The following is a 24,686-nucleotide window of genomic DNA, read 5'->3' on the forward strand; positions in this document are numbered from 1 at the left end:
TGTAAATTTAATAACATTAACTATAATAATATTGTTACTAAAATATTAATGGACTAAAGTCTGATAACAAAGTTTTATTAATATTAATTACGGATTTCAAGAAGTTCATCTCTACCTATATTATAAAGATACTGAATGAATGACTAAATTAATTACCTTTCTATAATTATGTCTTAGGTAATCTCTGTATCTCAATTATAAGTATTTCTCAGGTATTTAGTCGTCTATGAGGCCACTCATGTTTGTCATTTGTCAACAATTGTCACTAGTGTTTCTATCTATCTGTGCCTTTTCTTGTTTTTTCTGTGTCACTTTCAAAATGTCGGAAATGTGAATTGATTTGTGTTTATCAACATTGATCGATTTTCCTAGAATAGAAAACTAAACATATTTAAGCTTAAAATACTCACTATTAACATTTACTTTCAAATTATTAACTGTTTAAATTTTTGTGTTATATGCCTAATATAATTCATTTCATTTGATTATATTATCTACGACACATTTTATGATACCATCTATTTTTTTAAATCGATTGTGACTGTGGAAAAGTCATATAATTAATGTAGTAATTATTTACAATTTACTGTCGAGACATTAAAAATCAAAATAGTAAACCGCATCGTAATCTTGGTTACGGAATAAGTAGTAAAGTGAAAAATCAATAGGACCTGCATTAGGGGCTGTTGCTAGGTTTTTCACGTTGTGCAGTAAACATTCAATTTGAATGTAGAATGATATCAGCGTAATAATATTATGGAGGGTATTTTATCACAACGAATGACTCCCATAATAAAATGTATTGTTTTGTTTCTGTTCATATTTACCGCGAAAGTACTTACTTCCCGGCCTCAAGAATCCCACGACTCGAGAAACGGCATTCACCAATTGAAACCTTCTCATTACGTCCGAACGTTCACTAAATATCATCACAGAAGGACAATACAATGGAATAACAATCATGATTTCAATTACTGGCCAACACAAGATCACGTCAAAACAGTAGGAAAAAGAAGTTTGGACATTCCAAATACAAGTGATTTTATCAGTCACTACTGGCCACAAAAAAAGATATTTATCGATGAAACTTCTAAAATAGAATCTTGGCCGGTTGAACATCAAAAAGTACTGAGAAAAAGAAGTGTAGACGTTCCAATTTCGAACATTTTAAGTGATTCAGAAAACTGGCCAAATGCAGAAAAAAAGAGTTTAAAACTTTTGAGTTCCAGTGAGTTTGTTGGCGATTCTGCTGATGTGTCCAATTTAAATGAGTTTTCTTCTAACTCTATGGCTATAGTTGGTTCGTTTGATAAAACTGCCATAAGTTCAAGTAAAGATAATTACAGTAACAAGAATGGTTTATCGAATGAGGTGAAAAAGACTAAAGTAAAAGCGGCTATTGTAATAACAGACCCTCCAGTGACCGTTGGACCTTCCATATCTTGTTTGTTTAAGATACGCAGTGTTTCCAAAAGTGTCACTCCGTCATATACTGATGAAAGGAATGCTCAGCCCATGGTGGAAAATGATAGTTATGGTATGTATTTAAAATTCTAATGAGCAATAAAACTTTTATACTATTATAACATAATCTTTAAAAATATATTTCTAAATGATATCTACTTATTTTTTTAAGTACAGGTCACATTAAATTGATAAATAACAAGCAAATAGTTTTCCACTTAATGGAGGAGAGAAAGAGACTACTAATCTTAAATCTACTAAACTTAAAAAAGTCTTATTGGAGAAACAAATTCAAAACAGTTGAGAAACTGATGCTTCACATTCTTTTTTATTTTTTTATGATGCTGTCATTGTGAAGTGCGATAATTTATTCAGTTTATTCTTTTCAGTTTTGGTTGAAATTTTTTTGTGTATTTGTTGTAATGTTTTATGTATTTATTGTAATATTTTATGTATGTGTTGTAATGTATTATGTATGTATGTCTCCCATCCGAGAAATAGGTATTAGCGACCCGCACGCATGCTAAAGGTAAAGAAGTTAAGGGGCCGCCTGAAAATCAGCGCTATATAGGTACATCTTGCTGGAGCTGTACATATATAGCAACAGCTGAGGCGGCTCCTATTACCAGCAACATTAATTGTTCTTTTTTTCTTTTTGTTGTTTTAATATTTATTTTCTTAGTAATGGTAATGAATGTCATCTATCTATCTATCTAATAATAGGGTCATATATTCCCCTGTTTGTAAAATATGCTAGTTCTTGTTTTATATATATTATTTATTAATTATATTAGTTGTAAAATAAAATTGTCGTCTGTTGACTTGATGTATTGTATATGTATTTTGTTCTTTTTCAATTGTTTATAAATATTCTTTTTTATAAAAAAACTACAATTGTCAATATATAAAAAGGTTAATTTTGAAAGTCCCCTTTGTGAGCAATTCACCCTATTAGATCAACCTCTATGCCATTTACCCTGGAAACCATCTTGGTTAAGTCTTATGGAATTTCTCTTGATAGACTAACTGATCTGCTTTCATCCTCACCTACCATCCTTCACTAGTGCCTAGCCAGTGTATACTGGTAAGGCAGGTGGAGTTACCATTCCATTTTTATCCATTAAATAAAAAGTCCACCTTATGAATAATGGTAAATGTTGCCAATAAATATGGACAGCACTATGGTATGTCTCATGCGTTACTATTTCAGAGGACTAAAATGTTTTTTTTCTTTTTTGATGGGTGAAAATGAAATGGTAACCCCGCCTGCGCTAACCGGATACGCTGGCAGAGCACCAGTGAAGGGTGATAGATGAGAATGAAAACAGGCCAGTTAGCCCATCATGATGAATTCATCAGGAATTAACCATGATAGTTTCCAGAGGGAACCATGTGGAGGTTGACCTGGTTGGGTATAAAGACTAAGATGTTATGCTTCTGTACCCTGAAATTTCATAACCCACCCATGAAACTTGAAGACAGTCATATTAGTCATTTATAAGCAGAAACAGAATGGGATATAAAAAGACTCCATTTGTAGTCTCCTTCTTGCTACGTACATGTTTCTTTCATCAACCAACTTTAAAAAGAAAGAGGTTCTCAATTTGTTTGTATATTTTTATTTTTTTTATATTTATTATCCCATTTCTTCGTTGGTTGTAAAGTGATTTGGAAAATTCTGGTTTTTATCTGAAAGCATATATGTACTTATAAATTAATCTCGCAGAAATTTTATCATAATTAATTCAGTAATTTAATTTTGAAATATGAAAATAATTGATTTTGCCACAATTGAAGTTGGTTGAAGTAGTTTTTTTTTTCTTGTGGAATGCAATCATGATTGTTTTTTTTTAAAAGTCAATTGATTTTTTTTATAGTAAATGGCCCAATATCGGAGACTACACTCCCCAATGGCGACACAGTGCAAGTGGAGCAGTGTATGCACCCGCGGCCCTCCTGCTACACTCTATGGTATAGGGGCCAAGAAGGGAACATCACTATACTGGGGCAAGGTAAGTGTGCTACTTTGAATGATTTCCAAGAGGTGCAGGCTCTTAATTGGTCGGAATTTTTTCAACCGACTTAAAAAAAAGGAGTTCTCAAATTGATTCTTTTATTTTATACTAGTTTTCACACGCGGCTTCGCCCGCGTGGATCTTGGTTATCGCAATTTTTGAAAATAACTCGATAGATTTATTTGGATAAGGATTAATACTGGAGTATGAAAATACCACCCAGACGGCGACCAGCGTGGTTATTCGTAATTTTAGAAAGAAAAGTGATTATGGTAACCTAACCGTAATAGTTAGACATATGCTATCGCGGACTTATTTATAGATCTCAATGAGTACTTTAAAAACGTAGAACATTTCTTTCTTTTGTTATTCTTTATTGTACACAAAAAGGTTATTGAAATGTAAAAACAAACATAATAGTGCACAAGGACGAGCTTATCTCCAATAGAGATTTCTTCCAGCAAACCCAATATGAGAAAACTGACAGTTCATTAGTATTATATATATATATATATATATATATTATATATATATATATATATATATATATATATATATATATATAATACACTAATATAATAAGTACGTACATCAGCATTGTGAGAGGTAATAATTCTTCAGACGTGTTTTGAAAATCCCAATGTTTGGGCTAAGTCTAATTTCATGGGGAAGTGTGTTCCATAATCTAATTGCATTGTTTTTCATTATAAGCAACTATTTAGTCAGTGTGCGCAAGATAAGCGAATTTTATACAATTTTTATACATGAAAATTTCTCATACTACAATTTCTATATTCGATCGCCATCTTGCAATCCTATTGCAGTATATAAAAATGGCAATTAAAAAACAGGAGTTGATCGTAAAACGGTGAAAATTTGAAGTTGTATATATTTTTCAATGCTAAATCATAATAAAATAAAAATTGATAAATTTGTCAAAAAAAAAATTTTGGGAGGGTCACCCTTATCATTGAGGGGTATGAAAAATAGATGTTGGCCGACTCTCAGACCTACCCGATATGCACACAAAATTTCATAAAAATCGGTAAAGCCGTTTCCGAGGAGTTTGGTAACAAACACCGCGACACGAGAATTTTATATATTAGATATTAAGTGTAGAAATAGGTCGATGATTGCGAGTCCCTTTGTCTAGACATTGTCAGAGTTCAAAGTCTGTTTGTTAGTCACACATAATTATATCTTCAATGTAGGACAAACTAGTAAATATATATATTATATTGCTTATCTAAATATATATATATATATATATAACGATTTACTTAATTAAGTAAATTAACAATTAGAACTTGTTTGTGTATAGTATATTTATTTATTTTATTTATTTATTTTTTGGAAAACGTACAGTCGAATTACAGTCAATACATATATCAAATTTATATCTATGTTAAGCCATGAATCGTTTTCACATTTGCGTAATGACAATGATCGGTTTTTATATATGCAAAATACATACATATACGCACATACACATACACACGCATACATACACACATCTATAATAATTAAAAAGTTATAAATTTTGATGAGACATCTTTAATAATAATAATATTTCTTTATTTATAGATTACAAAGATCCATTCTTGTTAGTAACAATTGACTTAAACTATGTTAGTAGAAAAAAAAATAGGTACAAAATTCATTTTATGGCCCCTGTAATAATTTTAACCCACAATGAGAGGATCGGGCTATCGTATTTATTACATAATACCCTCAGAATGCTGTTAAGCTTGTTATATGAATTAATTAAACGAACTAATTAATGTTTTAGCTTGATATATAATAATATATAATATATAATGGATTTATAAAGGTATGAAGATCATGTTTTAGTTTCTTCCGTGAAATAAATCAATAAAAGGAAATCAGGAGGCGCGGTAGTGTCCCCGCCATGCGAGCGGTTAACATCCTTTCAACCGACTTCCAAAATAAAGAAGTTCTCCTTGTTAATAAAGTTGTTACCTCATTGTCAACTCCGTCAGTTGGAAACCAATTCCGAATTTTTTTTTTCTGTTTATCTGAAAGGATATAGTTACAGATTGGTCTTATAGAAATGCTATCAAAAAAAGTTCAGTAGTTCAATTTTTAAAATGAAAATAACTTGTATTGCCACAATTGAATACGTTTTTTTTTTTTGTGAAGAACACGCTTTTAAATTATTTTTATTTTTTTTACATTGCCACACAATCACGCCAATAGTTACGCAATAGTTATAAGGAATCAGAGGGCCTACCATGAAATATTTTCCGAAATTTCGGGGACGAACGAAACAGAAATTTGATGTTAAAATTACATAATACATGCCGTTTAAAATTATTAAAAATGTTAAAATATCATTCTTCTGGACTATTAGGATAGGATTTATGTTAAATGAAATGTTAAGCTCCATTTACTGGAACGATTTTGGTACGAACAAAAACACGAAATTGAGCCCGAAAATTCGGAATTTCATTTCATGGTAGACCACCAGGCAGCGAACAGTTTGGGGCACAACTCGGAACACGCAGAGCCGAGTTTGTTTTAAAAAAAGTTGTGTATACCGATAGCGCAGACGGGGTTACCAGACCATTATCACCCATTAAAAATATCTATAATCAATAACCAATTTAAAAAAAAAGGCATGAGGTTCTCTATTCGATGATATATTTCTTTTTAATATTTATTACCTCATTACGCCATCAGTTGTAAATCGATTTGAAAAATTCATATTTACCTGAAAGGAGTTTCAAATTGCTCCCACAGAAATTTTGTCAACATCGGTTTAGTTATTTATTTATTTATATATTTATTTATTTACATATGCACTGAACAAACTTTTCAATAATGTTTTTTTTTACGCAACTTAGAATGGCAAACAAGCTGACGGCCCACCTGATGGAAAGTGGTAACCGTCGCCTATAGACATGAGCAGTACCATTTACATAACAGAGTATATTGTTTAGCCCATGTATGCGTTGCCATTCCTGAGGACTCAGGTGTTATTCCTCTGTAGCCTGTAAATTCACTTTCAAATTATTTTTTTTTTAATCAAACTGGATTTTTTTAAACCAAATAATTGTTTATGCTTCGATTGTATTATTTTTTCTTATGGGGCATAATCTTAAATCATTTTTAATTACAGGTTGTTGGCATTCGTCTCAGATGCAAGGCAAGAACTCCTGTGACAAATGTACACCGGTCAACGGCCTCATGCCCGGCTCCAAGTTCTGCTGCTGCACCAAGAGCTTCTGTAATGCTGATTTCTGTAAGTTTCACTTTTACATCATCATCTTCCTGCCCTTATCCCAATTTTTTTGGGGTCATTGTAATATGTTTTCATTTATATTACCCAAAACTTTTTGATCAGGTGGACAAATCAACTATCCAAGTCTACTTGAACTATTTCAGTGTCGCTCAAGGAGGAAACGGTGACTATGAAGGCAGAATCCACAATGGATACGGTCCAACACCCAAACTACTCCAACGTGGCGGCCTCAGGGATCCTGGTACTGGTGGCCCTCCTCGTCATGGGGGTCGTTCTCAACAAGTACTGCAGACGAGTGCAGTTGGAGAAACACGAGTTGAGCGACGGGATGGATGTCGAGAAAGGTTAGTTCTTGAATTTTTTTTAAGTGGTAACTTCTGTGAGCGCTTTGGGCATTTTTTGAGGTATGGAAGTCCATTAAACTCGCGACACTGTTACCGTAACCGACGCCTCTGTGTATAAGTCTCTCTCTCTCTCTTCATTTAAGTTTCTTTCTGTCGGTGCAACCGATTGATGCATTCTCTTCTAGCCAGCTCTATTCCATGCCATATCTTCGGACTTCGTATACGACGTGACACCTATATTCTTCAGTCTTCCCCTTCCTCTATTGCTCTCTATTTTTCCTGATTAAGATCCTAGTTTTCCTCTATTAACCTGTAATTAAAAGACATATTACACTATGTTTGTTTTTTTTTAAAAAACATAGTCTGATATGTTTTTTAATCGTCATGTCGTAAAAGGTGGCCCCGCATTTTGCCTCTTCTATTCTCTATTGTTATTATATTATTGTTCTTTTCTCATTCACCCTTTTCAAGACTTCCTTATTCGTTCCTTTTTCTGTTCAACTTGTCCTTTCCATTCTCCTCCATGTCTACATTTTAAATGACCCAAGCATCTTTGTTTCCTTTGCGTCATTCATCCATGTTTTACATCCATATAATGCTATGCTCCAAATGTAAGTTTTTATAAATTTCTTATGGATTATTTTTTATGTAAATAAATGTTTTTTTTTTTTCTATTTTTTTTTTTTTTTGTTATAAGTATCTTGATATATTGTGTATGTACGTACGTAGATACACATGCAAATGCATGTTGGCACTTTTTGAAATGGGAAAAAATAATTGAACTTCGTAACCGAGACCTCTGACGATTCAAACAATTCACACGTAATTGTTCAAGTTTTCACTTCTTTCAGCAATCCCAGAGTGCCACTCCCTTTTTTTTTTTAATTAAAAGCATACTGAAAAAGTAATTTTAAATAAATAATTTTTTATTCAACTAGACTCGTTTACAAGGTCTTTAAATAGCCATTTTTTTATAATTCTACTGCTGATTCGAAATATTGTTATTTGCTGAGAGAAACCCGCAAGAAACTCGACAGTTAGTCATTTCAATTTAAGTATAAGATAATCTCTGTTATCGCTTATGGTTGAGGGATGGGTAACAGCGTCCCTTTTAAAACATCTGTAAAACCAGAGGGAGACTTTGTATAAAAGTCGTTTGCTTGGGCACCTCTGTCCCATTCGTGTTTCACTTGAAGCAGCTGTGTTTGCATGGCTGCGTTTCGGTTTGAAGGGTAGGATATGGCAGTGAATTTACAGAGTACAGAGGAATCACACCTGAGTCCTCAGGAATAGCAACGCATGGGGAGTATTATGGACGAAACAGTATACTTTGTTATATCTATGGTACTGCTCATATCTATAGGCGACGGTTGCCATTTTTCTTCAGGTGGGCCATCAGCTTGTTTTCCATTCAAAGTTACATAAAAAATAAAAAAAACTTTAAGAGCCTAACTGCGGTTGCCAACCCACCTGCCAAGCGTGGCAATTGGCAAAACTCTCCTTATGGGGTAGGCTTATGTCCAGCAGTGGACAGTTAATGACTGAAATAATAACTAATAATAAACTTTGTTAACATTATGTGTATTTATGTAAATGTAAATACTATGTCTTAATTAACATGATCTTTATACGTTCAAACTCCTTACGTGAAATCCTAATATTTTTTTTTATGCAACTTTAAATGACAGAGGAGCTGACGGCCCACCTGATGGAAAGTTATCTAAAAGTATATAGCTTTTAATTAGCCCCATAAAAAAGTTTGTTATTTTTATTGGTGAAATAAATCAAGGTGATACAAATCATGTTCAAAATTAAAGGAAAAATGATTAAAAAAAAAACAATTTGACAGCTATGTTTTTTTTTCTACAATGGACATTAAAAAGGTATCCAGACACGATCAAGTTAAAGTGTACTTGTTCTTTTAAATATTTTTTGGAGCATTCACAATGTTATAATGGAAATTTCCATCATTATACAAAGGATTAATAGTTTAGTTCATAAATAAAAATAACTTGTTTTTCCACGACAGAAGTTGTTTTTTTTCTTTCTTTAAACTCAATCTTAATTGTTATCATACATTAATGTGAAGTGTTTTCATTCCAGGAGATGTAATGGGCACTGGTCCGGACGCTCTGGCTACTGGGTTGCTTTGTGTGGACAACTTGACTCTTATTGAGCACATAGGTATGGTACCGCAATTTTTTTTTTTTTATTATTATTTTACTAACGACCCGTCCCGGCTTCGCACGGGTGGATATTTTTACAACATTTTAAAAAGTGATTATTGTGACATAACGATAATAGTTGGGCATATAGTATCGCGAAGTATGTATGTTTGTAATGAATAAACGCAAAAACTACTTTGCCGATTTCTAAAATTCTTTCACCATTAGAAAGCTACATTCACCCTGAGTAACATAGGCTATATTTATTGCTAGAAATGATTAGGCATCCTCACTAAAACTTTAGTAACGTAACTCAAGATGTAAAAAATGCAATAAAATATCTTTCGCCGCGTGCGCTGCGGAAACTATTGGTGATAGAACAAAAGTATGTTCTACAATATTGAAGAAAATATCAATAACTACAAAAAACTCCGCGACACAATATGTCCAACTATTATCGTTATGTCACAATAACCACTTTTAAAAATGTTGTATAAATATCCACCCGTGCGAAGCCGGGACGGGCAGCTACTCTCAATATAATACCGTACCGTAATAGAAGTACCGCTTAGTGATTCACTGTTCATCTCAAATGTTCATTGATAGAGAAAGCTCCTAACATTAAGTTCGCCTTTTATACCATATTTTCTTTAATAAAATTATTTACCACAGTGAGACTTTGTACAATAGTCGATTGCTTGTGTACCTCTGTCGCATTCGTGTTTCAACCGTGAAGCAGTTGTGTTTGCATGGCTGTGTTTCGGTTTGAAGGGTGGGATATGGCGTGAATTTACTGGGTACACAGGAATAACACCTGAGTCCTCAGGAATGGCAACGCATGGGGGGTATCATGGGCGAAACAGTATACTCTGTTATGTCCACGGTACTGCTCATGTGTATAGGCGACGGTTATCACTTTCCATCAGGTGGGCCGTCAGTTTGTTTGCCTTCTAAGTTGTATAAAAAAAAATTAATTCAATAAAATAAATAAATCAATAAATACTAAACCTTGTAATATGAGGTTTTTGAATAACAACACTTAGTAAGGCCACTAATATGTAATCAAATTATGTTTCAGGACAAGGCAAGTTCGGCTCTGTGTGGCGAGGCAGCCTCGGCTCCTCACCGGTGGCGGTGAAGCTTTACTCTAATGCCAACGCGTGGCAGAGAGAGGCAGCGATATACGCGCTGCCGCATCTAGCTCACCCCAACATACTTCGGTACTACGGTAAGTATGGTATAATATATATAAAATTTGTAAACCTATTTTCTAAATTTGTACATTTAAGTTCAAGTCTGGTTTATAGTTCGTATTTTTTTTTTTAATTATTATATAACTACTTATGTTATTGTGGACGTTTTAGTTGATCACGATTTGTCAGGGGACTCCCCTGGTCATGTAAAATTACGATTACAATGCGATTAGAAATTTCAAATTCGATTACAAAGCTCCCTTCTGCCTCACATGCATAGTGAGGTAGAAGGGAGCTTCAAACAACACGCTACGTAACATTATTTATTTAAATAGAACACTGGGAAATTAAATCTTCGAAGTTGGCAACACTTTTCGTTTATGTTTTACGGGGAATCCCTCAACTGTATTGTACATAACTTTTATTTTGCTTTTGTTGTCTATATTCGTTAGTGTTGTGACTTTTAGGTAAAAGTGGTCATTTGGGTATATAATGTACGTAACATTTAGGGAGGAGTGGGGTAGTATAAAAATATGTTACGGTACGCTACATAGGAGGGAAGGAGAGTGAAAGATTTAAAAAAATTGCGTTTTTTTTTTATACAACTCTGGTGGCGTTACGTAATACTTCAATGTCCCTATTGCACAAGTTATTAAATTACAGACAAGTAACTACGCGAATCTATATTCTGTACGTTAAATGGTGCTCGTAATTTTGGTGAACTTTGAGAGTCCAGAGTTAAATCCATTAAAGTTAACGTGACCTGTGTAATTGGTCAACATTTGAACAATTTTTCACACTCGGAACTTATGTTGAAGCTGGTGTTAACTCCTGACCATTTACTAGGTCACAGTTGTATCCATTCTCAGTATACTCACATACGACTATTGTTCGCAGATTATTGGATGTGTCCATAATATATATATATATATATATATATTATAATTACTCGTATTTAATGTAGACATGATTTTTAGTATATTCGTTTACTTGTGAAAACACATCACATCACACTTGTGAGTTTTTTTTTTAAATTTTTAATGGATGTTAATGAAATGGTAACACCACCTGCGCTATCAGTGTACACTGGCGGGGCACCAGTGAGGGATAGGTGAGAATAAAAAGGCAGTTCAGTTAGCCCATCGTGGTGAATGCACCTGGAATTCAGCACGAGGGTTTCCAGTCCAGTAGCGCGGGGTATGAGGTGGTATGAGGTGGAGGTGGAGGCGGCGGGGTGTATAGTGGTGTGCGCGTGCGCAGGCCGCGAGAGCCGCGCGCGGTCGCGGCTGGTGGTGCTGGAGCTGTGCGCGGGCCCGCTGCGCCGCCGCCTGCAGCGCGCGCCGCTCTCCTGGGCCGAGTTCGCTGCGCTCGCGCACGGGCTGGCCGCCGCGCTCGCGCACCTGCACACGCCTAGTCAGTACACCTTCCTACCTGACTTTCTTGTCAGTTTTTCTCGTCTCGAAATCGTTCCGAACTGACGGTACATTTGACGTATCATAGGAGGTCTGTAATAGACCTACATGAATAGAAATATTTTGAATTTGAATTTGAATAGCTTTTTTTTCTTGATGAACATAAAGTGGCAACCCCACATGTGCAAATGGGTATAATCAGTGATCCGGCTTCTCGGACCACGATGTGCGGTGTGGACTGCCGTTCGGTGAGCGTGGACTTTGTAGGGGCGTTAGGAGTAAACTTGAAGTCAAGTCAAGATTATGATGAATTTATCTGGAATTAACCGCTATGGTTTCCATAGGGGATCACTTGGAAATCCACCTGATATATGTATATTGTTGGTAATAGAATCATTGAAATCATTGCCAATAAACATTTTCCCTCTCATACCTATCTATGGTGTTTAAATATGTTTTTTTTTTTTTTATACGACTTAGAATGGCATACAAGCTGACGACCCACCTAATGGAAAGTGGTAACCATCGCCTATAGACATGAGCAGTACCATAGAGTATACTGTTTCGCCCATAATACCCCCCATGCGTTGCCATTTCTGAGGACTTAGGTGTTATTCCTCTGTACCCAGTAAATTCACGCCATATCCCACCCTTCAAACCGAAACACAGCCATGCAAACACAACTGCTTCACGGTTGAAACACGAATGGGACAGAGGTACCCAAGCAAACGACTTTTGTAAAAAGTCTCGCTCTGGTATGTTTCAGTTTTATATAACAATGATTTACCGAATATGAAAGCATATCTTATTCATCAGAATGACTACTCATAACTTCACTGCATAGTATAAAACAAAGTCGCTGTCGCTGTCTGTCCGTCCCTATGTATACTTATATCTTTAAAACTACGTAACGGATTTTGAAGCGGTTGTTTTTAATAGATAGAGTGATCCAAGAGGAAGGTTTATATGTATAATACATGCATAATATTGTAGAGAAACACTGATAATTTTAAAGATTTCTAATGCGATGTGATGAAATGAGCACCCGCGCGAAGCCGGGGCGGGTCGCTAGTATGAGTTATAAATTATACAGCAACATTGGACTTCACAGTCTACTTTGTGGTACCCATATATATACTAATCCTATATGTAGACAATTTGGTCGTCTGCTTGAATCCAATTATATGTTTTTTTTTTTTCTTTTTTTTTCTATAAGATTACTGTTTCTATTAAATCCATATTACTGAAGAAATTATTGCAATAAAGAAATTATTCTCCTCCTTAGCGCCGACAAAACCGTGCGTAGTTCACCGCGATGTCAACAGCAACAATGTGCTGATCTCCTTCGATGGTCAGGCTCGCCTGGCGGACTTGGGTCTTGCCCAGGTTTTGCACCCCAGAAGGGACCGCGCTACACCCAGTAGAATTACCGAGGTAATTGTCTGATAACTGTTTCTGGAATTCAATATTGGAATACTTATTGAAAAAAAAATCATTTCAAATTTCACTTTGTATAAACTATTGTTATTTTTTTGTGAATATTAGGTAAAATCGTTTGTCAATACGGTCCTTCTAGCCGGATCTGATCCATCTGAGTCGGATATAATTTCTTGTCACCTTGAATTCGCGATTTTTTAAAGAAATTTTATATATTTTATAGGCGGGTACGCTGCGCTACCTGTCGCCGGAGGCGCTGGAGGTCGCTCTGGACCTGTGCGGCGCTCGTGCTGCCCTCTGCGCCGTGGACGTGTTCGCGCTCGCGCTCGTGCTGTGGGAGATGCTGTGGCGCACGGCGGGTGCACACCGCGGGCCGCCGCCGCCCTACCGCGCGCCCTACGACACGCTCGGCCTGCCGCCCGCGCCCACGCTGCACCAGCTGCAGGTACCGCGCGCTGTCTACTGCACCTGCACCTGCACCTGCACCTGTGTCTACCGCGCGCCCTACGACACGCTCGGCCTGCCGCCCGCGCCCACGCTGCACCAGCTGCAGGTACGCTGTCTACTGCACCTGCACCTGCACCTGCACCTGTGTCTACCGCGCGCCCTACGACACGCTCGGCCTGCCGCCCGCGCCCACGCTGCACCAGCTGCAGGTACGCTGTCTACTGCACCTGCACCTGCACCTGCACCTGTACCTGTACCTGTGTCTACCGCGCGCCCTACGACACACTCGGCCGAACAAATAACTTATAAGAATTATAATGGACCTCACCTTATGTTTTATGATTTCCAACAGCGCCTGTTCGTATCTTTTCGTCATGTAGACTATTTTTTATTTTTTTTTTATCGTGTTTAGAAAGTATATTAATTAGAATTCCTATTTGATGGAAACTGGTAATCATTACATAGACACCTTGAAGATACTGCAGAATAAAACTCTGATCCCCGTGGTACTCCTGATGCTATTCGAAATCAAGAAAGCATATTAAATATCATGCTCTATACTTATGAACTAAAATATGGCAAAAACCTTATTATTTATTCATAATTTAAAAAAGTAAAACATTCCTTGTGTTCTGTGTCGCAGAGTCTAGTATCCCGCAATAAAGCGCGTCCGCCGCTGCCGCGCGGACCGGTGCCCGAAGCGAGAGCTCTCAAAATCGCCACCGACACGTGCGACGAATGCTGGGATCACGACGCAGAAGCCAGGTACCCTTTAAATGTAGTCTCTATGCTACTTGTCCCGCCAAACCGTTTAGTTTACCAGCGCAGTATCCAATGTACCGCTACAATGTCTTGTCCCACAGCTACCTCTAGTGTCCTAACACAACGTCTAGTGTTTCACCCACTATGTCTGATATCCCATAGCAGCGTCTAGTCTCCCACTACAGAGTCTTATGTCATATTGCAGCGTTTAGTGTTCCACGTCAGCGTCTAGTATCCCGCTGCAGCGTCTAGTGTCCCACAGCAACTTCTAGTGTCCCACAGCAGCGTCTAGTGTCCTACTATAGCGTCTAGTAACCCACAACAGCATATAATGTCCCACAGCAGTATTTAGTACCCCACAGCATTGTATAATACCTCACAGTAGCGTCTAGTATCCCACAATAGCGTCTAGTATTCAACAGCAGCGTTTAGTGTCCCACTGCAGCGTCTAGTGCCACACAGTAGCTTCTAGTGTCCCACAGCAGCGTCTAGTACCCCACAGTAGAGTCTAAGTGTCCCACAGCAGCGTCTAGTGTCCCACGGAAACGTCTAGTGCCCCACAGTAGCCTCTAGTGTCCCCCACAGCAGAGTCTAGTGTCCCACAGCAGCGTCTAGTGCCCCACAGCAGCGTCTAGTGCCCCGCAGCAGCTTCTAAAGTCCTACAGCAGCTTTTTAGAGTCCCATGTTTTTTTGTTTATGAGAACCCTCCTCGGTCTTTAACGAATATTTCGAAATAAAATTTGCATAATTAATCCGTTCTCGAGTTTTTCACTTAGCAACATATTCAGTGATTCATTTTTATTTATATGCATTACTTATATAAAGGTTGACGGCCGTGTGCGTGGAAGAGCGTATGGCTGAGTTGAAGCAGATGCTACAAACTCAGGGGCCCGTCATACACGACAACAATTTGCATCCGCATCCGCCAGGTAAGAGTTTTAACCCTTTGGCCGCTCGGCTTCGTAACAATCGCCGATGATGACGAGGAATTTTATTTTTATACATTTTTGTTTTATATTCCGTCTCTATTACTCTGTTAATCTTTCTCACATGTATTAATAAATAATTAAATAAAAATAGATATATGTTTCCTCCAAAAGATTACAATTTTTAATTTTCAATAAAATAATATTAAAAATAACTACGGTTTAATAAAACAGATGCAAGCAATCCCCACCCGGAACCAGACAAGAACTCCAACTGTACAACAAGCCAGCCGAACCAGCAATCCTGTGACGTCACCACCCCCCTACTATACCCCCAACCACACATCGGCCGCAACGCGTGCATAGAACGCAACACGCACACAAACACACAGACACACACCGTCGAGCTCATACATAAAAGCCTCAAAGACATCACCGCTCCGGTAGATGGCTTTAGGGTGCAGAACGTCGAAGAAAACTGCTTGTCTGTAGCCAGAACGAATCCGAGACAAATACAGGAGAATTCTGAACGGCTAAACGAGATCAGGTCCTACCAGAGGCCGCTGGATTATGTTCAAAATGACGTCAGCTCCCACGAAGACAGAGGTCCCAAGCAAACGAATCTACTCCAAGATGTCAAAGTGGAAAAACCCAAGTGGGGCATCAGAAAGTTCTTCGAACGACTCAACAAGAACAACAAACTCGAGACAGAAGTAAAATTAGTACCTGAATCGTGTGCCGTACAGAACGGTAAGGTCAAAACGTCCCTAATCGACAAACCTAGCAACATAAACTTTGATAGACCATCCAATTTGACCTTGAGCCAGGACAATTACAATTTCGAGGAACCGTGTACACTGTCGCCACCCAACAGAACACTGTCCCCAACAATGATGCTCGAATCTGAATTGAACAGAGAAAACAAAGTATTCGGCTTCAAAGAAATACCAATCGAAAACGACAATAAGGCTCCGAACCAGATATTTGCCGTCATAGTTCCTAAAGCGAAACCCTCAGATTTCACCGACATTCGCAGCAAGTCTAGAGGAAGTTCAGAAAGTATCAACAAGTTTAGATCATCAACGTCCTCGCAATCCATATTCAAGTCGGCAAACTCAGAGTCCGAGGACTCCACAGTGAAGAAACGGCTGAGTTGTGATAACAAAATTATCACCAACTCAAATAGCGGTAGCTCTTCCAGGGCTAGTATTAATCTGGAATTGCAATATATAAATACTCAAGCCGATTACAACCATAGTCCATTCGATATGAACTCAGAATGTTCTAGCAGCGAAGACGAGCACCTCATGCTATTATCCGAGAACGGAGGCTCGAAAATAACCATGCAAACGGTAAAATTGGAGCCGGACAAGAAGAAATACCAGAACGAAGTGCTAAAGGAGTCGAGTCAAGTGACTGACTTTGGTTTCAACAAATACCAAAATAAGTACACAAATTTCGAAAACGAATTCAGCGATCCAAACGATAAGGAGAACCTAGTGAACGGATACAGCGGTGACAACCCTGTATACTTGGCTGCTCTGAACGGGGAAATTGACACGTCAGAACTCAAGTTTTTGGGTACAGACGTGGAAAAGAGCCCGAAGTCTCCGAAGCCTTCATTGAAGAATTTGTCTATAAAACGGCAGCATTCTTTGGAGCAGGTGAGTGAGATATTCTCCTCGTCGTGCGATGTGACCCTTCAGAACCCAGCTGGGAGGGTGAAGACCCCGGGGACCTTCCAGCGGCAGTGCGGAAGGCGAGGAGGGACCGCGCTCTTCAAAAAGGTAGGGCCAGTGAATGTAATAGGTTAAGTTTGTATGACGATAGAATGATGTTTGGAAACAGCTTGTGAATTATGTTTGTATGAATTAAAATATGTATGTGAAGGTAGTCTTGAGTGCATTAGCAAAATTAAATTTTTAAAAAGGTTATTACACCTTCTTTAAAAAAATAATCATTTAGTAACAGTTGGCTACAGCTTTGCACGTGTATTGTGTTTACCCTTGAATTTGAAATTTTACAAAATCCATCCTTAGTGGCTGCTTAAGTTATAAAATAAACTTAAGTTCCAAATTTCAGCTTTCTAGACTTAATAGTTTTGGTATTTCTTGTGTGGGTATAGTCAATCCCAGTTTTGCATGCACCAAGGCTGTCATACACTCTGCAATCCCAGTGGAATATGTACAAAATACGAATGTACAATTTAATTTGAAATAAGAACTATTTTATTCTTAATTTGAAAATTTTCTTTTCTAATTGTAAAATATGTGTTTTCAACCAGTGTCTTAATTGATATTAGATGATATAAATTGTTCAAACGAAGGACAAAAATCTTTAATTTTTTTTTTATCGATAGGATATTTTCTTATTGTATTAAAATCAATTAAAGAATTTATGTGTGCATGTAGGAAAGTCGTTAGATTTTAAATTGTGACAAATATGGTATTGAAAAGTATATTATTTCTTAATGTTAACTTATGTGGTGTCCCACACAAGCGATTAAATGTAATACTAATAATATAGCTGAGCTATTTAAAAATATATAAACACTATTATTGTATATAACAACTAACATATTGTAATGATATATATATATATATATATATATAAGAATCTCTTTACTTACCTACATTCCTCGTTCCGCGAACAAATTGACAAACATTATAGTTTTAATGTTAATATAATAAATACTAAGTTGTAATTTTATTAAAATACTATTGTTATGTAATAACTACACTGAGTCATACTACTTTCTTGTGTTGTCTTTTCTCGTGTGTACATTTTGGGATTGTTCAATTACTTGCACAGTTGATGGGAGGGTTACACTAATATTTTGGCTATATTATGTTTCAGTAGGACTTAAAATATAAAACGATTATTATATCGAATGAATAAAAATCGATTTGTGTATAGCATAAAATAGCGCAACGATGTCGTTGTATCGCTTATTATATTAAAGCGCCGAGGTGGGACATCTACTAGCTATGCTAGCGACCTCTGTGGCGCAATAGTGCAAACTGACATGAAATATTCATGGAATAGCGACATCTGTTTTTATTTTTGGTTAGTTGGTTTAAATAATTGTTACAAAATGCCACTTCAAACATTTGTTTTATGAAACAAGAGTCATTATTATTGCATTTAGATGTAATTATATATTATTACTAATGTGAGAGTACTAATTAGTTTAAATATTAGGAATGGACAATATATGCCAATATCTATATATTGTAGTTATAATATCTATATATCGGAGTATTAGCCCATCGTGATGAATTGGAATTCACTTGGAATTCAGCACGATAGTTTCCAGAGGGGACCACGTGGAGGTCGACCTGTTTGGGTATATTACCAGCAATGCGACCCATAATTTCCATTATTAACAATCCTTAAAAAACCGCATGTGCATTAGCGTGCACAAACGTACAGACAAACAGAAAAATTCTAAAAATCATTGTTTTGGATACTATTGCGCTCATGAAGGCCCCCTATAATAGTTTTTCTTATATATCTTCCATGTACAGACAGCGACCAGTTACGATTTTATTGTATATATTGAATAAACCAGTATATAAATATAGTAACTGAAATATATATATATTGCTATATATTACCCATACCTAGTATCATATCCATGTACAATATATGGATTTATTTTGTATAGCTCACACCATTTAATGTGTATTCCCTTAAATTCATTATATAAAACGATCATTGATATTCGTATATCGATACAGTCGAATAAGTATATGTGTTTTAAATTAGGAATTAAAAAAAAATTGTTTATGCTGCGTACAGGTAACTAAGAACAAGGAATTACATAGAAGGAATGTTAAAATAAAAACTGTAAATAATATAGTTGCTTCCTTTTTTCTTATGCAGATATAATTAGTAAAAAGAGGACGAAAGATACACCGTCAGTTGCAGATTTCTCAGTTCAAAGCAGACTAGTGTATGGATGTTATACGGCCGTATAACCCTACCAAATTCAGATACAACCCGCTTGCATACTTTCTACATAATCTGTGTCGAATATATAATCTAGTAATGTAAAATTTGTCATTGACAAATAATTGACATATCAAACATTTTCTATACACTAGCCTGCTATGAATTGAGAAAAATAGCAACTGATGTTGTATCTTTCGTCCTCTTTTTACTAATTATGTCTGATTAAGAAGAAAAGAGACAACCATATGATTTATAGTTTTTATTGTATCATTCCTTCTATGTAATTCCTTGTTCTTAGACAGGTAGTAAGGTAAATATCTATCTTCTCAAGTAAATATAAATGTACAGTATTTTAAATTGCGTCTAATATTAGAAATGTGAAAGTGAGTTCGTTTGTTACCTCATAGCGCCTAAACGGTTTAACCAATTACTATGTAATTTAGTATATACGTACTTTATGGGATAAAGTACGTACTAAAAATACCAAAAGACTACAGCATGGGGTTCTTCTAAAGAGAGTGAAGAGGTTTCTGCAGAGTCGGCGACGCTTGCGTAATACCCCTGGTATTGCAGGCGTTCATAGGCTACGGTAACAAGCTGACGGCCCACCTGATGGAAAGTGGTAACCGTCGCCTATAGACATGAGCAGTACCATGGACATAACAGAGTATACTGTTTCGCCCATGATACCCCTCATGCGTTGCCATTCCTGAGGACTCGAGTGTTATTCCTCTGTACCCAGTAAATTCACGCCATATCCCACCCTTCACACCGAAACACAGCCATGCAAACACAACTGCTTCACGGTTGAAACACGAATGGGACAGAGGTGCCCAAGTAATCAACTTTTGTACAAAGTCTCCCTCTGGTCCGACCGGACCGGACCGGAGACAATGGTGCAGCTGCTTATCAGCGACAACACTTTTGTCTCCGGTCACCGCTGTCTGACATCATAAGCCTATGCCTCTGATCTGCCCACTCTCTACTTTGATATCATTCGTTAACTGTTCATTACTAAGCATACGGCTCGCCTTAGGAGTTCTGCCAATAGTTGCCACGCTTGGAGACGGGTTGGCAACCACAGTGAGTCTTTGATGGTGTTTTAAGATGGACGCTGCTGCCTATCCCTCGAGCATTCATCATTTCAGCCATTATCCGTCCACTGCTGGACATAGATCTCCCCCATAGACTGCCATAAGGAACGGTCCTGAGCCACCTGCATCCACTGACTTCCCCCCTCGACTATTAGTTATTTATTATTGGATTTAAGCCTCAAACTCGTGTGCATGACAGGGATAAATGGTATACTGTGTCCCCCTCCATCCCATATAGAACGTGCATACCAAATTGCATGGTGATTGGATGAGGCGTTAAGGCGCTATAAGGGAAGAAACAACCTCACCTTCACCTTTATAATAACAGTAAGGACTTTCTCATGTAAATTACTTTTTTGTCAAAACTCTGCTATTTCTTAATTCTCTTCATACAAGGCAATAGCACAGTCTAGAGAACAGCGGGTCTACCATGAAATGAAATTCCGAAATTCCGGACTCAATTTCGTGTTTTTGTTTATACCAAAATGGGATCAATAAATGGAGTTTAATATTTCGTTTATCATACATCCTATCATAAAAGTCCAAAGGAACAATATTTTAACATTTTTAATATTTCCAAACGGCATGTATTATGTAATTTAAACATCAAATTTGTGTTTCGTTTGGCTCCGAAATTTCGAAAAAAAAAAAACCTTATGGTAGGCCCTCTGTTCTACCGATCGTCCAACAAACATCTAGAATTCTAGACGGAGCAGTACGTACCAAATTGTTATATCATCGTTCGGGACGTACCCCTCACCAGGGCCATCTTTCACCTATTAGAGGCCCTGGATACATTGGGATAATGGGGCCCCTATGACCATAGTATTAAAGCATAGGTTATCGTTTGATTATGGAGTAGGCACTAGACTAGGGGGCCCCAATCCATCCCAGGGCCCCGGCACGTGCCCAGTTTGCCCAGTAGAAAGAGGGGCCTGCCCCCCACTGGTTGTTTTATACCCTGTACGCAGTATTATTACCTCAGACGCGTTTTATTGCTGTTTTTACACGATTGCCCAAAAAAAAGGAGTGTAGTGTTTTCAGAGTTTAATTATATATGTTTATGGGTTTTCTTTTATTTCGCCATAACTTCTAAACGTCTGAATCGTTTAGGATGTATGAGATACCATTAAAGTCGCTGGTTATTTGATTAAGATTATTTTGTTTAATTCCGCCACCATTAGTATGCGTGTAACTGCCAACACTCGAAGATTGACCACCATTATTACTACCAGAAGTTCCACAACCTTCCATATTAGCTATCAATCTCCGACTGCCATTTCGTCCACGCGCGTTTTGCGACGCGTGTTTCACCTGTAAACGAGGCATCTTCAGGCAAATTATTAGATCGCTATTCAAAGCCTTGTTAAATGTTAACCTTTCGGCGTCCAAATTGTAAAACCGTTAGAATGCATACATCGTAATTTTTAAAGAGTTCTTTTTTTGGCGGGGCAATCGTGTTTATTAATTTGCGGAGCAAAATGTCCTTGTTATTGTCGATAAATCGATGTCTTGTTTAAAGACGTTTAATATAGTTTATTGTGTTTTAAAAGTGTACCGTTGATTTTATATTATGGTCCGTCGCATGCTAAAACCACATAGAGATTTATCCCCTTATTCATAGAAACTGAAACGTCGTACAAAAATATTAACAATCACCTTCAAAAAGTACGCAATTCGGTTGTTTTTTTTTAAGTTTCTTACTTGGTCTGGGTAATGTATAGCAATATGTATATATTTTAGTTACAATGTCTATATACTGGTCCAATAATGAATACATTAAAAGTCTTTTAATTGTCTAGACTTTTAACATATTCGAAAATATATATCCGACCGATATGGGCGATATCGAAATGGGTGATGACCATTTTACCGCCATCAATGTCCAGAGAAACCCAATATATAGATATCGGATCGGTATTACCCATACCTGTTATCTCGTAGCACCGTTAGTTTTATATATATATATATATATATATATATATATATATATATATATATATCGACATCGCTAGCGAGTCCGTGAGACAGAAGAATAGCAACGTCGGATGACTCATTCCAACTCACGGACTCGCTAACGATGTCGATTCTATCGACGAATTCGCTTGCCACTTGTCTAGAGGCCCAGGTATGTACTTGTAACTAATACAGTGCTAAATTTATTGGTATCCTCTATAAGTTACTAAGCCATTCGTGTTTCAACCGTGAAGCAGTTGTGTTTGCATGGCTGTGTTTCGATTTGAAGGGTGGGATATGGCGTGAATTTACTGAGTACAGAGGAATAACACCCGAGTCCTCAGGAATGGCAACGCATGGGGGGTATCATGAGCAAAACAGTATACTCTATTATGTCCACGGTACTGCTCATGTCTATAGGCGACGGTTACCACTTTTCATCAGGTGGGCCGTCAACTTGTTTGCCATTCTAAGTTGTATAAAAAAAAAATCTAAGCTGGAGTGCAAAGGGTTTCTTACGTAGGACGTACGTTCTATATTTTAGCTTTATTTTCTGATACTAAACTAATATACAATTCAGTATTTGTATTCCTTGTTCACAATTCTTTTTGTAAACGATTAGTACAAAAATTTAGTACCATTTTAATTTTGTAACGATGGAGACTACCATTTTTCTTTGCAGAGCAACAAAAGCACTTTTTTTTTATATCTATATAAGTGGTCACGCAATATTTAGGTACAATGCCTGTCTATACAACATCTCAATTCATAGTCATCTCATACTATTTTTATATTGATCCGTGTGTGGCGCTAGTGTGCGATGGCCCTACAGATTGTGATTATTTATTTGTAAATAGATCGTTCCTATCCATCAGCCATGTTGAATTTATTTTTGTTATGTTTAGTAACAGGTTTTATGTTAATGATTATGTGATACATTGAAATAAATTTAATTACGACACATTTTTACTTGTTTTTATTAACTTATCTATACCGTACCAAATGTAATTAGCAATCAGAGGGAACCATGAAATGTTTTTCGATATTTCAAAGCGGAATGATACACAAATTTGATGTCAAAAGTGCACAGTCAGAGAGTCTACCATGAAGTGTTTTCTAAAATTTCAAGGCCGAACGAAACACAAGTTTGATGTTAAAAGTGCAAAATACATCATCATATCAGCCTCTAAGTGTCTACTGCTGAACTTATGCCCTCCCTTGGGGAATTTTGTCAATACTTGCCATGCTTGGCAGGCGGATTAGCAACCGCAGTTAGGTTTTGGAGACGTTTTAAGAAGGACTCTGCTGCCCATCCCTCGCCCTCCCTTAGACGCCTCTTTCGACACCTGCAGGTAAGGAAACGATGGCCTATTCTATGCCGGGACCACACGGACATGATCATTGATATATTGTTACAAAATTTTAAAAATGTTAAAATATCGTTCCATTGGACTTTTATGATAGGATTATGAATACAAAACGCCGATTTTCGATTCGAAAATTCGAATTTTCATTTTATGGTAGACCCCCAGTTTGCAATAGTCGAAAATTGCTCATAATGTATTCATTACCAGACATTATACAGTATTACCAGAAGAAGACTTTGTACAAAATTCGTTTGCTTGGCCACCTCTGTTCCATACATGTTTCTACCGTGAAGCAGTCGTGTTTGCATGGCTGTGTTTCGGTTTGAAGGGTGGGATATAGCAGTGAATTTACAGGGTACAGAGGAATAACACCTGAGTCCTCAGGAATAGCAACGCATAGGGGGGAATCATGAGCGAAACGCTATACTCTGTTATGTCCATGGTACTGCTCATGTCTGTAGGCGACGGTTACCACTTTCCATCAGGTGGGCCGTCAGCTTGTTTGCCATTCTAAGTTGTATAAAAAATATAAAATTGCCATTCTAAGTTGCATAAAAAATCCTAAGGTATCATATAACCTACTCGTGTAACAAATTCCGTTCAATTCCCTTTAGTAATTTTTGCGTGAAAAAGCAAAAAATCATTTATTCATACATACTCAGACACTTGCATTTATTATATTGGTAAACTTTAAGTTTTGCATATTTTTGATAATATCGTTCAACGCTTATCAGCGTTTCGATAGTACCAAGCTCGAATCCCAACTTAAATCCATGAATATGTTGTTTTATTTCAATGGGTGATAATAGAATAGTAACGCCGCCTGCGCTATTGGTATACGCTAGCGAGGCACCAGTGAGGGATGACAGGTGAGGATGAAAGCAAGTC

At 37.0% G+C, this 24,686-nt stretch overlaps 1 protein-coding gene across 1 annotated transcript; it reads left to right on the plus strand.

Moving 5' to 3' along the window:
* The first annotated feature begins 278 nt into the window (after positions 1-278).
* LOC113515868 (uncharacterized) lies at positions 279-23,396 on the plus strand. Its single transcript, XM_026900163.3, is given in 13 exon segments — positions 279-1,537; positions 3,342-3,476; positions 6,619-6,741; positions 6,885-7,085; positions 9,189-9,269; positions 10,329-10,478; positions 11,704-11,856; positions 13,141-13,289; positions 13,516-13,737; positions 14,383-14,504; positions 15,327-15,430; positions 15,662-17,152; positions 17,155-23,396. Coding segments are annotated over 13 exon segments (3,840 nt in total). The 5' UTR covers positions 279-756; the 3' UTR covers positions 17,283-23,396.
* The last annotated feature ends 1,290 nt before the right edge of the window (positions 23,397-24,686 follow it).

The sequence above is a fragment of the Galleria mellonella genome, unplaced genomic scaffold, assembly GCF_026898425.1.
Source record: "Galleria mellonella isolate WM207_F2 unplaced genomic scaffold, CSIRO_AGI_GalMel_v1 utg424, whole genome shotgun sequence".
NCBI lineage: Eukaryota > Metazoa > Arthropoda > Insecta > Lepidoptera > Pyralidae > Galleria > Galleria mellonella.